At 39.6% G+C, this 13,163-nt stretch overlaps 1 protein-coding gene and 1 long non-coding RNA gene across 2 annotated transcripts in view; one reads left to right on the forward strand and one right to left on the reverse strand.

Moving 5' to 3' along the window:
* LOC144615224 (uncharacterized) overlaps positions 1–13,163 on the forward strand; it is a 44,759-nt gene that overhangs the window by 10,930 nt on the left and 20,666 nt on the right. Inside the window, 1 exon segment of the mRNA XM_081794793.1 lies at positions 4,314–4,385. Within this exon segment, the coding sequence (XP_081650919.1) occupies positions 4,314–4,385 (72 nt within the window).
* LOC144615247 (uncharacterized) lies at positions 4,649–10,305 on the reverse strand. Its single transcript, XR_013553685.2, has 3 exons — positions 10,026–10,305; positions 9,281–9,335; positions 4,649–4,995 (listed from the first exon to the last, which is right to left on the reverse strand). It is a non-coding gene; the product is annotated as an uncharacterized LOC144615247 (long non-coding RNA).

Genomic DNA, 13,163 nt, shown 5'->3' on the forward strand with positions numbered 1-13,163 from the left:
ACTTTTTTTCTTCCAGTACATAGAGGGTTACCCCATCCATGCAAGCTGCTGCATAATATTCCATAGTATGAGTGTATTACGATTTAGTAATTCCCCTCCTGATGGATGTTTAGGCTGTGTCCAGTTTTCTTATTACATGCATTGCTGCATGGACCACCTCATACATGCATCTTTGTGTACGTGGGTGGGTATTTCTGTAGAATAGATCCCTGGAAATGGAACTGTTGGGATGAAGACGATGTCGATATATACAATTTTAATTGCCCTCAAAAAAGGTGTGCCAATTTACACACCAATCCATACACCATGACAGCATTCATTTCCTCCTACCCTCCCACTCTTGGATATTCTCCATTTCTTGGCTGATCTGGTGGGTGAATAAAATGGGTCCCTTCTGAATTTGAATTTTTCTGATTACGTATACATTTAAATATCTCTGTATGTTTCCTGGGCATTTGTGTTTCTTGTCTGAATTTTCTGTCCTTTGCCAATTTTGTTGTTATCTTTTTTTTAAATTGATTTGTAGAAAAAGTCAGTGTAGACACAAGTAATTTTGGAAACAATATTATACTCAAAGTAACTGACTGGCATTTTTCATGACAGATTGTGTGTCATATCATTAGTTCAACTTGGGTAGATAAGTCATAAATGACTTCTGAATTAATAATAAAAGACATAACAGTCATAGTAATCTAAATGTAGGGATTATGATCCCCCTAAAGTAGATTCCCCCCTGCCCCTTAGTCTGATAACCTTACTGGTAAGGGACAAATGGTAGAACAAGGTAGTTGTTTTCTTATGAATTTTATGAATTTCTTAAATACTATATATAGTTTATATTTTCTCATGATAGTATCTAACTTGGAGATCTTATTTCCCAAACTTGTAAGAAAAATGAAAGTAATTTGGCACAAGGAACAAGAGAGAGTGGAGAGAGTGGGTAGGCTGAGGGACAGGGGTAGGAGAAAAACTTTGAATTGTGTATTATATACCTTTGGAATTCTGAGCCATGCAAATATATATTACCTATTAAAAAAAATAAACTGAAATTAAAAAAATATTTTTTGAAAAGCGTGTATTTGGTAGTTTATATACTAGAAGATGAATCTGGTAAGATTTGATGATTCTTAAAAAATTTTTAAATGTTTATTTATTTTTGAGAGAGAGAGAGAGAGAGAGAGAGAGTGAGTGAGCAGGGAAGGGGCAGAGAGAGAGGGAGACACAGAGTCCAAAGCAGGCTCTAGGCTCCGAGCTGTCAGCACAGAGCCTGATGTGGGGCTCGACCCCACAAACTGTGAAATGATGACTTGAGCCGAAGTCAGACACTTAAGCAACTGAGCCACCCAGGTGCCCCAAGATTTGATGATTTCTAATTCAGCTTGAGGGTTATGCCTTGTAAGACAGAAGTTTTTAACTATGGGTCAATAGTCCCCTGGGGCAGGATTTTTAACCTTTTTTTCTATATATCAAATTTTAAAAAAAATTTTTTTCAACATTTATTTATTGCTGAGAGACAGAGCATGAACAGGGGAGGGGCAGAAAGAGAGGGAGACACAGAATTGGAAGCAGGCTCCAGGCTCTGATCTGTCAGCAGAGAGCCCAATGTGGGGCTCGAACCCACGAACCGTGAGATCATGACCTGAGCTGAAGTTGGACACTTAACAGACTGAGCCACCCAGGCACCCTTCTATATATGTATTGATGATCTGCAGAAGCTTATGTTCTTGGGATAATGTTTTCAAATGTATAATAAGTTAAAATATATAGGAAAAGGAAATTATGTGGAAATAGAGTTTTCAAAAATTTTTTAAAAAGATTAGTGATATAGCAATAAATCTGCTTCTGTTAGAATATTAAATAACAAAATATAATGGTACGCCTACTAACTATTATAACTTCAAGGTACTGATGAGAATAAATGATATTTTGAGATATCCACGCCAAATATGTGATATGAAAATATCTGATTTCTGCTGGGGACCAAATTAACTACACTAATCTGTGGTTTGTTGCCTACATTCATAATGGAAGGAAATGCTAATTCTAGTTAGAGGTTTGTGAAAATAGAGATGTGATTCTATTTCCCATCCAAGTTTGGCACCCACAAATTCAGTCCATTCTATTCACGGACCTGAGCCCTAAAGGGATGGTCTGCAAATTGAAATCGCATGCACACCTTTGCACGTATTCAAGAAAGTGCAGTTTTCTAGGGAAAGGGTCCATTCCATAGCTTTTATGAAATTCTCAAAAGGTTCTTGTCTCAAAAGATTGAGTCACAAATTGGGGCGGAGGTGGAGAAAGACATTTGTTTTCCTGTGAAGTTGTACTTATTCTCATAAATGATGATAAATGAATGATTTGTTTTAATTAAAAGTAGTATATTTGCAAATTGATACCTGTCACTTTCTGAATTCATTCAACAAATATTTATGGAGCATCTCCTATGTCCCAGGAACTGTTTTACATGCCAGGGATATAAGCCCAAGAACAAAACTGACCAAATATCCCACTTGTCAAGGGGTTTACAAATATATAATATAAAAACAAATATGTAAATATAATAAATACATAGAATTTCAAGTATTGGTAAGAAATCAGTGGCCAGATCTCTCAAGTTTTCTAATTTATTCAACGACCGTTTCTGCTGCTCATAGACTGAGTTTTTTACTAATGATAATACTTTTCATTCATATAATCTTGAGTTGGTTCTTTTTATTAGATGTACTGTTTACCTCTGTCTGAGGATATATTAATGATGCCATTCTAAATTTTGTATACTGTTTAGTTTTGAGAGAGAGAGAGAGTGAGAGACAGAGTGCAAGTTGGGGAGGGGCAGAGAGAGAGGGAGACACAGAATCGGAAGCAGGCTCCAGGCTCTGAGCTTCAGCACAGAGCCCAGTGCAGGGCTTGAACCCATGGACTGCAACCTGAGCCAAAGTCGGATGCTTAACCGACTGAGCCACGCAGGTGCCCCATTAATGTTGGTATTCTCAAATCCTTTTGTGTTTTCTCTGTTAACTGTGTCATTGACTATAAGCTGTTATATTTGTTTTTTATTTTCTGTCCTGAATAGAATTGGCTTTCTCACTCCATTTGGTCATTCCTGAGTGCAATTTATCTTTGTAGTTGAGATTTGACTTGCTTCTGTTTTCTGGTCCTAAGGAAGAGGTGAAATGAACCACGGGGCTTGTTATTGGTGACAGGTCCCCCTGAGAGTTAAAGAAGAGGTGGGAGGTGACTTCTAATGGCTAGTCAGAGTGTATACCCTTCCTCCAGGGTTCTGGGACCCTGCCCCCTTCTAACACCAATGGCTCCTGCCTGGAAGAAAACACCCTTTGCTGCCAGATCCAAGGAGGAAGGATGTGGGGTTGATGTGCTGTCCTTGGTCCTACTGCAGTATCCCAGCTAATCACCCTGTAGGTGGCTCCAAGGCATTTCTGGTGGGGAGTGTTTGTAGAGCTACTCCCTTGGCTTTGAGCTAAGGTTGTGGATTTTCTAATTGTATCTTTTCTAATCATCCTTAGGGACTTTGGTGGAGTTTGGAGTTTGGTAGAGACTTGGCATGTTTCAATCTGCCAGCTTGAAATAGCACAACCTCTTAGGAAGACAATTTTGTACCCCTGTTAAATCCTGGAGAAACTTAGGCAAATGTGTACTAGGATATAAACAGAAAAATGTCCAAAGCAGCACTGTTTATAATAACTAAAAATTAGAAAAATCTAGTATCCACCAACAGTAGAATGAACAAATAGTGTTACACGGGTATTTACTCTATACTTATTAAACTGAGCATTTATGTTATGTGCATTTTATGCACATTTTTAGTTCTCACAGATATTTTTTAGATGGGGAAAAAAATTAGATGGCTTTACTTGTAGCACTGATATGGTTATAAATAGGGCTTCCACAATAAAATTTGGGAAAAGAGAGGAGGAAGTGGCAGTTCTGTCCATGTTTTTGCCACTCAGGGCTGGGTTCTAACAGAGATTTTGTGATCCAGAGAGTAGGCATTAAATGTACATTTTGGTGTGAAGAGTGGATAGGGGTGTGTGTGTGTGTGTGTGTGTGTGTGTGTGTGTGTGTGAGAGAGAGAGAGAGAGAGAGAGAGAGAGAGAGAGAGGGAGAGACAAAGGAGTATGTGAGAAGAAAAGATTTGAATCAAACAGCAGAGATCACCATCCCTACATTAAATAAGAATTAGTGTATTTGGTGGCACCATTACCCAGGTTTCTCTCACATCTAGCGGTCCTGTGTAGCAAATAGTTGTAGTTATTTTTGCATTTTGACCCAGAAATGACCTTTTCATTTTGCAGAATTCTCAGGGACAATTATCTGACCGAATTACATAAAGACACATTTGAAGGCCTGCTATCCCTCCAGTATTTGTAAGTTAATCAGTTCATCATTTATTATGAGTTTTTAGTTATATTATTTATTAAAAAATACAGGGTTCAAATTGGATAATTGCAACAATTTCTTCTAACAGTAGAATTCTATAATTCTCTATAGTGGAATTCTATAATTCTCTCTATTAAATTCTATAACTCTGTAAGTCTGTGGGGACCCAGCCCATCTCTAGCATTAAATACCTCCTATGCATTTTCAACTTTTTAATTTTATAGACAAGATATAGGAAAAAGCCCTTCAGTTGTAGAGGAAAAGGGGTAATGAAGTCTGAGCAATTATGGACACCCATATGAACCTTGTTATGTAAGTGTTCATATACCATCTGCTTTTATTTATATTTATTATTTATGGCCCATGGATCAAATCCTGTGTATGGTCTGTCTTGATACAACCTATGAGTTCAGAATGATTTTCATGTTCTTAAAGGGCTGTAAAAGAGAAAAGAAGAGAAAGAAACAGAGAATATGTGACAGAGACCGTATATGGCCTGCAAAGCCTAAAATATTTACTGTCTGGCCTTTACAGAAAAGGTTTGAAAAAGTTGGCTTAGTAAAATGAGAGGAATTGAAGTTAACCTCAAATTGTCACCTACAAGACAAGAAAATATAGAACACTTACATTAATTTGAATGCCATTAACCCAGAATTTTTAAATAATTTAATCTAAATTAAATATTTAAATATTAAATATTTAACTAAGCAGGTGAATTATGTAAGCAGTATTACCAAGTACATATTAAATTATTAAGAGATTAAGGATTTCAGTGTGGGAAATTTTATTAGTTTATTTTTTTATTATTATTTTTTATGTCATTTATTGTTAAGTTAGCTAACATACAATGTGCACTTGGCTTCAGGAGTAGATTCCTGTGATCAGTGTGGAAATTCTTATGCCACCATAAAAATAGATGTTTAAAATGATGGTTAAGGGGTTGGGGCTCCTGGGTGGCTCAGTTGGTTGGGCGTCCGACTTTGACTCAGGTCGTGATCTCACAGTTTGTGGGTTTGAGCCCCGTGTCGGGCTCTGTGCTGACAGCTCAGAGCCCGGAGCCTGTTTCAGATTCTGTCTCCCTCTCTCTCTGCCCCTCCCCCACTCATGCTCTGTCTCTCTCAAAAATAAATAAACATTAAAAAAATGATGGCTAAGGGGCACGTGGCTGTCTCAGTCATTAGAGTCTGCAACTCTTGATCTCGAGGTTGTAGGTTAGAGCCCCATGTTAGGTATAGAGATTACTTAAAAAAAATGAAATCTTTAAAAATATAATGATGGTTAAGTGGTATAGTTAGAAATGTTTACACTAAACAAACATCAGAAATGCCTCTAACTTCGCTAATTACAGAATAAACATCTCTCCAGCCTCATTGTCAAGGAAGAAATGTTTGCATATATCTCTGTACATTAGACATACAGAGATACTAATGTTCTTTGCTATGGAGGTTCAGTGTTTATTCTTTGTCCATGCCATGCAAAGCTGTGTATTTCATTAATCCTTTTTAAAAAATTTTTTTAATGTTTATTTATTTTTGAGAGAGAGAGAGAGAGAGACAGAGTATGAGCAGGGTAGGCACAGAGAGAGAGGGAGACACAGAATCCGAAGCGGGCTTCAGTCTCTGAGCTGTTGGCCCAGAGCCTGATGCGGGGCTCGAATTCATGAGCAGTGAGATCATGACCTGAACCGAACGAAGTCAGATGCTCAATCGACTAAGCCATCCAGGCACCCCTCATTAATCCTTATTAATGATGTGCTTTAGAAAATAGATTCTTCTTGCAAATGTGGAAGGCTTAAGGGTAGTGAGTAAAAAGAATCTCATATGACACTAAAAATAGCCCTTCAAATTATCAAACCTTCCAAGTCTTAGGGGACAACCACTTTGTATTGGTCTTCTTGGCTACCTCTGCCATCTGGGCTCCAAACGTTACAAACACAGTTTGGAGAAAACCAAAAGAGACAAACTGCGCAATGGATAGGGCCTTTCATTATTTCTACTATGAGGTACTTTGTAAGCCAATTATTTCATGTCAGGTGAAGTGTTCTCATTCATTCATTCAAAAAAAATGTGAATCAAAACCTAAAAAAGAATGTGACAGGCCCTATGCCCAGTACCATAGGCACGCAGATGGTTAAGACAGGCTTCCCACCCTTGTAGGAACTCATGATTTCACAGGGAAAATAAACAGAAGCTTAAACCATAATGCCTAAGCACTAAATGGATGATGAAGCACTGACAAAGTGCAGAAGAGGGAGCCACAAAGTCGTAAAACCACATTTCTTTTCAGTCGTTTTGCTCCTTCTACTCACTACCCAGCTGTTAATTTATTTTATAAATATTTGAGTTTGTTCTTTGTCCATGCATCAGTTTTAAACACAGTAGACAACGCAGATGAGCAAGACTAGTCCATACTTTCATGGAGTTTATGCCCAGAGGAAATGGAATGCCAGAATAACTATATTAAGAAGAAATTGGGGCACCTGACCGGCTGAGTCAGTAGAGCATGCGACTCTTGATCTCAGGGTCGTGAGTTCAAGCCCCAGGTTGGGCGTGGAGTCTACTTTAAAAAATTAAAAGAAGGAGAAGAAGGAGGAGGAGGAGAGGGGGAGGGGAAGAAATGGATTTGGGCAATGAGAAGTATAAGTTGTTTTTGGAACACAGAAGAGGGGGGGAAGACTTCAAGTTGGATCAGGGAAGTTACTAGAGAAATACTGTTTGAACAGAACCTTGAATGGCTATGACGTATCATCAGATAGACATCTTGGGAAGAATATGCTTGCAAGATAGAGTGAGTGAAAGGCAAAATGCAGGAGAAATTTCTTTGGTATCTGTAGAGTAGGAAACTAGAGCCGGATTTAGGATTTTGAAGGCCTTGGATGATATGCCACGCTACCGTGTTATCACAGCAGTGCTCTAGGACAAACTTTAGACTGCACCAGGGTCACCGGGAGGCCTTGTCAGAACACAGGTTCCACCTCCACAGTTCCTGATTCACTCAGTCCAGAGTAGAGCTGAGAATTTGCATCTTGAGTAAGTTCCCAAGTGACTCTGATATTTGAGAACCACTCCTGGAGAATTAATCTGGTGACTGTGTGCAGTATAGATTAGAATGGGAGAGACCAGAGATGAAAATGCCAGTCAGAAGATGGTGGTACCCATGTAGGTGGAAAGTGAGGGACTCGGCTGAAATCCATGGAAATAAGAGGGTCAACCATAATCAAGAATGGGTGTTTCCAAATAAAAATCCAGGACCGTGTTGTTTTTTTGTTGGCCCCACTTGCAGCTGAAGCAATTGATAAATTCATAGACCGTTTAGGCAACGTACAACCAAAAATAAATTTCTATTAATATGATAATATAATTCTGAGTTCGTTCAAAGTTAGGTATTGATTAGAGGAGTAACTTCTTTTCAAGTTAAATGAAAAGGTATCTTTTACCTCTTCTGGTATTGACTTGGTGTCAAGAAGTAGAACTAAACCAGGAAGGTGTGCTAATGTGAGAATATCCCTTTTAATGTTAGAAATTATAGGGGCGCCTGGGTGGCGCAGTCGGTTAAGCGTCCGACTTCAGCCAGGTCACGATCTCACGGTCCGTGAGTTCGAGCCCCGCGTCAGGCTCTGGGCTGATGGCTCGGAGCCTGGAGCCTGTTTCCGATTCTGTGTCTCCCTCTCTCTCTGTCCCTCCCCCGTTCATGCTCTGTCTCTCTCTGTCCCAAAAATAAATAAACGTTGAAAAAAAAAAAAAAAAAAGAAATTATATGTGGCGATCACAACTTTGAGCTCATAATTTAGAAATTGATGAGGCCACAAAAAGTCATTTAATCAATTCTTCTGCTCTCAGGAAACATTACTTCCAAGATCTATCAAGATCTATAGTTGTATATTTTATGTATGAAGATCACAAAGGTGAGACTCTTAAGAAAGGTGAGGACAGGGTTAGGGGCTCTGGAAGGTTCAATTAACAATTCCTAATACTCAGAGTTTAGCCAAAAGCTACTTATTCAATACTACCATCCTACTAATTAGATATCTTATAGCTAATTGAGGCAATATTTTCCTTTTCCTTTTCCTAGAGATTTATCCTGCAATAAAATACAATCTATTGAAAGACGTACATTTGAATCACTACCTTTTTTGAAGTTTATGTAAGTTACAAATATAATTTCATTATATTTGGAATTTGTATTAAACTTAATTGTAAACCTCTTTGTTATTCATTTGGAATGAATGAACCTTTATTAGTCGAAAGCTACTAAAATTATGTAGCAAATCTTTTTTGTCTGTGGCAAAGTTTGGTGTGAGAGTTATTATAGAGATCAGAGTGAATCGTTCTAGAGCAGCAGTTCTCTGCCAGGGTGATTTTGCATCCAGGTGACACTTGGTAGTGTCTGGAGACATTTTTGATTGTCAGACTGTAGATGTGCTCCTGGCATCTAGTGGGTGGAGGCCAGGGCTGCTGTCACACCCTACAGTTCACAGGGCAGCACCCCCCCCCCCATAACAAAGATTATCCAACCATAAATCTCAACAGTGCTAAAGTTGTGAAACGTTTTTCTAGAGAAATAAACTTACTTCTCTAGAAAAAAATACTTACTTAACACAAGTATTTATTGAGCATTTACTGATTTGTATCTAATGCACCACATGTATAAACATGAAAGTATAAATCTTTCATGCAAATATTTTTTTAAAAAGGCAAGTATCTTTCCTAGTGAGATTTCTTTAGTGTATGGAGAGAGTATTGTGGTTATGTTTCATTATCTATAAATTAGAATCACTGCCAAAGGATAAATATTCTGAAAGAATATCTTTTTTTTCTCTTTGTTTGTCTTGTTTTTGTGTGTGTGTGTGTGTGTGTAGAAATCTTGGTTGCAATTTACTCACCGAACTGAGCTTTGGAACATTTCAGGCCTGGCATGGAATGCCGTTTTTACACAAGCTGTAAGTGAAATAGAAAATGAATACATGTAAAAAAAAAAAAAACTACATGTAAAAATATCATACAGTGATTGGTTAGGTGTGTGTTAATAAACCCAGTATGAATTCTGGAAAGTAGGTCTTAAAATCCATTTTTTTTTTTTCAAATGAGGAAACTAAGGTACAAAGAGGCCAAGAGACTTGTCTTAACTCCTAAATGGCACTCTCTGCCCTCCCTCGTACCCAGCTTTGTGTGGGCAATGAAAGCCCCAAGCAAGTAACACCCAAGTCAGTATTATCATGGGAATTCGTGACAGTGATGCTTCCCCAAGGTGTGCATGGTCCTTGAAATCCACTTTTGAATTTAACTTTGATTCCTGCTCATGTGCAAGTTTCCTATGCAAAAGAGAACTTCAAAGAACTAAGTTTAGCACAGAGTTTTCCAGGCAGCAAAAGGTGTGGGTGCTTCTTGAGCCATCAGGAAAGCAGAAAGAACTCCTGAATGCCTGCCACAGGGCACTGCTCTCCATGTGTTTTCTTTCCTGACCACTCTTCAATTAAGAAGTATGTTATTCCCTTTCAGCCGGAAAATTCTGTGATTTCTCTGTAAAAAAGCAAATCATACTGGACATGTTCAGTGGCCTGAGGGGGATTTTTAGACTCAAGGTTGAAGACCCTCCTCTAAAGCAGACGCTGGAAAAGACTGTCTTACTGTCTTGTGGTTCAGAAATCCGATTTCACAACTTATCTTCCGTTAGATGAAAGTGTTTACGGTGTGTCCGGAGCTGGAGTAAGTTCCTGCGGGTGCCCAAGAGCAGGGGCCTCCTCTCTCCTCTCATTAATTTGCTGATGCCTAACTTGGGGAAAGAATACTGAGGGTCAGTTTTTTGTTTTGCCGGCATGCCAGAGAACGGGCTCATTGAGTTTCTCCACCAAGAGGTTTTAGTGGTGTCAATATAATGTCTTAAAACTCACCACCTCTACTAAGCATCTTATAACACCGAGAGTCTCTTCCAAGAATCTGAATTTCATAGTTAGGTAGGCAATACAGGACAAAATAGGGTGGAATCCGTTGATAACAATGAATGAATTCATTGAAAAACACTCAGTGCCACGCGCACTCTATGTCGACAGTGTACTAAGTACTGGGGGTACAAAGAATACACAGGGACTGTCCCCAAGAATCTTTCATACTGGAAGGAGAAAAAGATGGCCGTTGATGGGAAAACGTATGTGAGCCATGCTGGCATCAGTGCAGCAGGGTAACGAGCTAGGGGGTGACAAAGTAGGGGATGGTTGTGGAATAGAAAAGATTTGTTGTGGAAAAGGCAACAACTTGCTTGTGTTGAGTTTCCACGTTCATCTTGATGAAGTTTTGGGGAGATGGTGGGGAGTCGGGAGCCGACGGCCAAGAAAGAATTCTTGAACATGTCTTTGGTGCAAAAAGGTGATTTTATTAAAGCACAGGGACAGGACCGTGGGCAGAAAGAACTGCGCTGGGGTTGTGAAGAGTGACAGGTTATATGCTATGGAATTGGGAGGTCAAGTCAAAAGGGAAGTCTCCAGAGGGACTGTGATATGTGAAAGAGGACTCCTAAGATACCAGAGGCCTTGCTATTGTCAAGCTAAGGTTGTTTTTCCGTCTAGCAAAGCATTAAGACAGTAGGGAGTTCCTGGAGAAATATTTTATTTGCCTGCCTCAAGTATCTGTCAATAGGCTGCAGGTTATAAGGAAATTTAATTTTACCTGAGATTTCCTTCTTGCCTTTGTTCCCCATATCACTATGGAGGGGTGATGTGGGGTCTCCAGGAAGCTGATTCTGTAGGTTTCTGGCGATTAGGCTATTGATAAGATTGCCTTTTTCTTGTAATTTACTAAGATATTTGTAAACTGATGGAAACTCCTATCTTGCCCGACTGAGATCTCTTATCAGTTAACCATTTGTTTTCTTTCCTTTCCTTTGTCCTCGAGCAGCCAGAATCACACATATCCCACCTGGGGCAGGGGCATGTGCTAACTTGTATCTTGCCCTCAACTTGCTTCATGCTCCCTCATCAATCTTACATGACAGAAAAAGGTAATTAAAGAACCAGAGCTAGCTGGTATTGAGAATAAATTAATACTCATGTCATGTGTGTTATGCCCAGAATTCGTGATCCCCAAATACCGCCAGGGAGCCGAGTCCGATGTAAAAGCAAAAGAGCCTTTATTCGAGCTAGCTCGAGCTCAATCCCCTACCTGCACTGATGCAGAGGTGAGATACCGGGGAGAGAGAGCCAGTTTCAAAAGGACAAAGGTTTTATGGGGGCCTAGGGGCAGTTGGTGAGGTAATGGCTGTGGCCTCAGCTGATTGGCTGGGGAAGGGTCCTGGGGAAGAGTGCTGTTAGGCAGGTGGGGGGGGGGGTTACTCAAGGGGAGGAGGTGTGGTCAAGGTGAAGGACACAGAACAAGATGGAGTCAGCCGGCGTAGGCCCGCCCTTTCAATGTGGTTTGAATAGAGCTGTACTACTAAAACGAATTCACAGTTAACTTCCAAAAAATTATCACAGTACAGTAAGTGTGTATTGGAGGTTGGGCTCCTTGTTTGGGGCCAAACTTTTCTTTTCTTTTTTCTTTTTAACGTTTATTTATTTATTCTGAGAGAAAGAGAGCATGCGCAAGGGAGATGCCATCCCGTGAATTCAGTCACGTTATTACCTATGTGACTTAATTACTGGGGTGTTTATAAGTTGAAACAATATTTTCTCCAGCATTAAATAAGTTTGTAAACCTTTTGGGCCCCAGCTGAGGTGGATTTATCTTGAACTGACTGAAGCTTAAACTTCAGGTCTTCTCACTTACATAGGCCCCTTCCAAAGTCTTGGGAGGGACCCTCGCAGTTCCTGTACGCATAATTTTGCATGTTTTGATGAGGCAGGATTTCCCAAAGTAGATGAGGTTCAGACCCTACAAGGCCTCGATACACCCCTGGGTTTCAGGTAATTCTATCTCAGTAAGTTTTTTGAATGAAGCCTCTTAAGTTATTGATAAACACTGAGTGAACACGTTAGCGGTGTGGTAAAGTCTATTTTGAATCTGAAATCCACCTCAAAGCCATGCCAAGAGTTTATTAATAAGGTACCACTTTTTGAATGGTAGTAATAATCCTATTTCTTTCAGATGAAATCAGGAATGAAATATATTATGGAAAACCAACAGTGGTTGATAATCCTAAATGTTAAGTATACTTTTTTTTTTCCTGACTTTAAAGTGCTTCTCCTTCATTCACCTACACAGGTGCAGACCGATGGCTTATTTTAAAAAATTCACTTCATTGCTTCTAACAGTACGAGCTCCATGAGTTTAGAAGCCGAAGGACTCTACGATGTAGAAAGGCTGTACCTTATCGGGATAGAGCACATTCACATGCTGGCTCGTCTGTGGCGCATCAGTATTGTGCCAAGAACATAAGCTCTAAGGGAGAATAAGGAAAATCTAAGCCTTACCCCTTTTGAATTATTGTTGAGAATATCGTTGAGGTAGGTGTGGCCACCCTCTGAAGGCAAAGTCGAGCCGCAGTCACAGAGACGCCCTAACGCTCCCCCAGTCAACCACCATCTGCTTCCTTTTAGACGGCTGCGTGCCCACACAAGTTGACACACTTCAGGATATTGTCATCGCTTTTTGGTATGTACTGGAAATCCTGGCAGCTTCTTCTCAGATTCAGAAAGGCATCAACGTTAAGGATGAAGATGACAACTCAGGGCTGTCCTTTTGGGGTGATTTAGGGTAACTTTTATTATTTTCCGTGTGTGGTAGTTCAGAAGCTTTGCGATAGTCATACCCAACTGTTACTTTTCTTCTCCCAGC

The sequence above is a fragment of the Panthera onca genome (assembly GCF_046562875.1).
Source record: "Panthera onca isolate mPanOnc1 chromosome E1 unlocalized genomic scaffold, mPanOnc1 haplotype 2 h2.Chr16_ul_4, whole genome shotgun sequence".
Taxonomy (NCBI): domain Eukaryota; kingdom Metazoa; phylum Chordata; class Mammalia; order Carnivora; family Felidae; genus Panthera; species Panthera onca.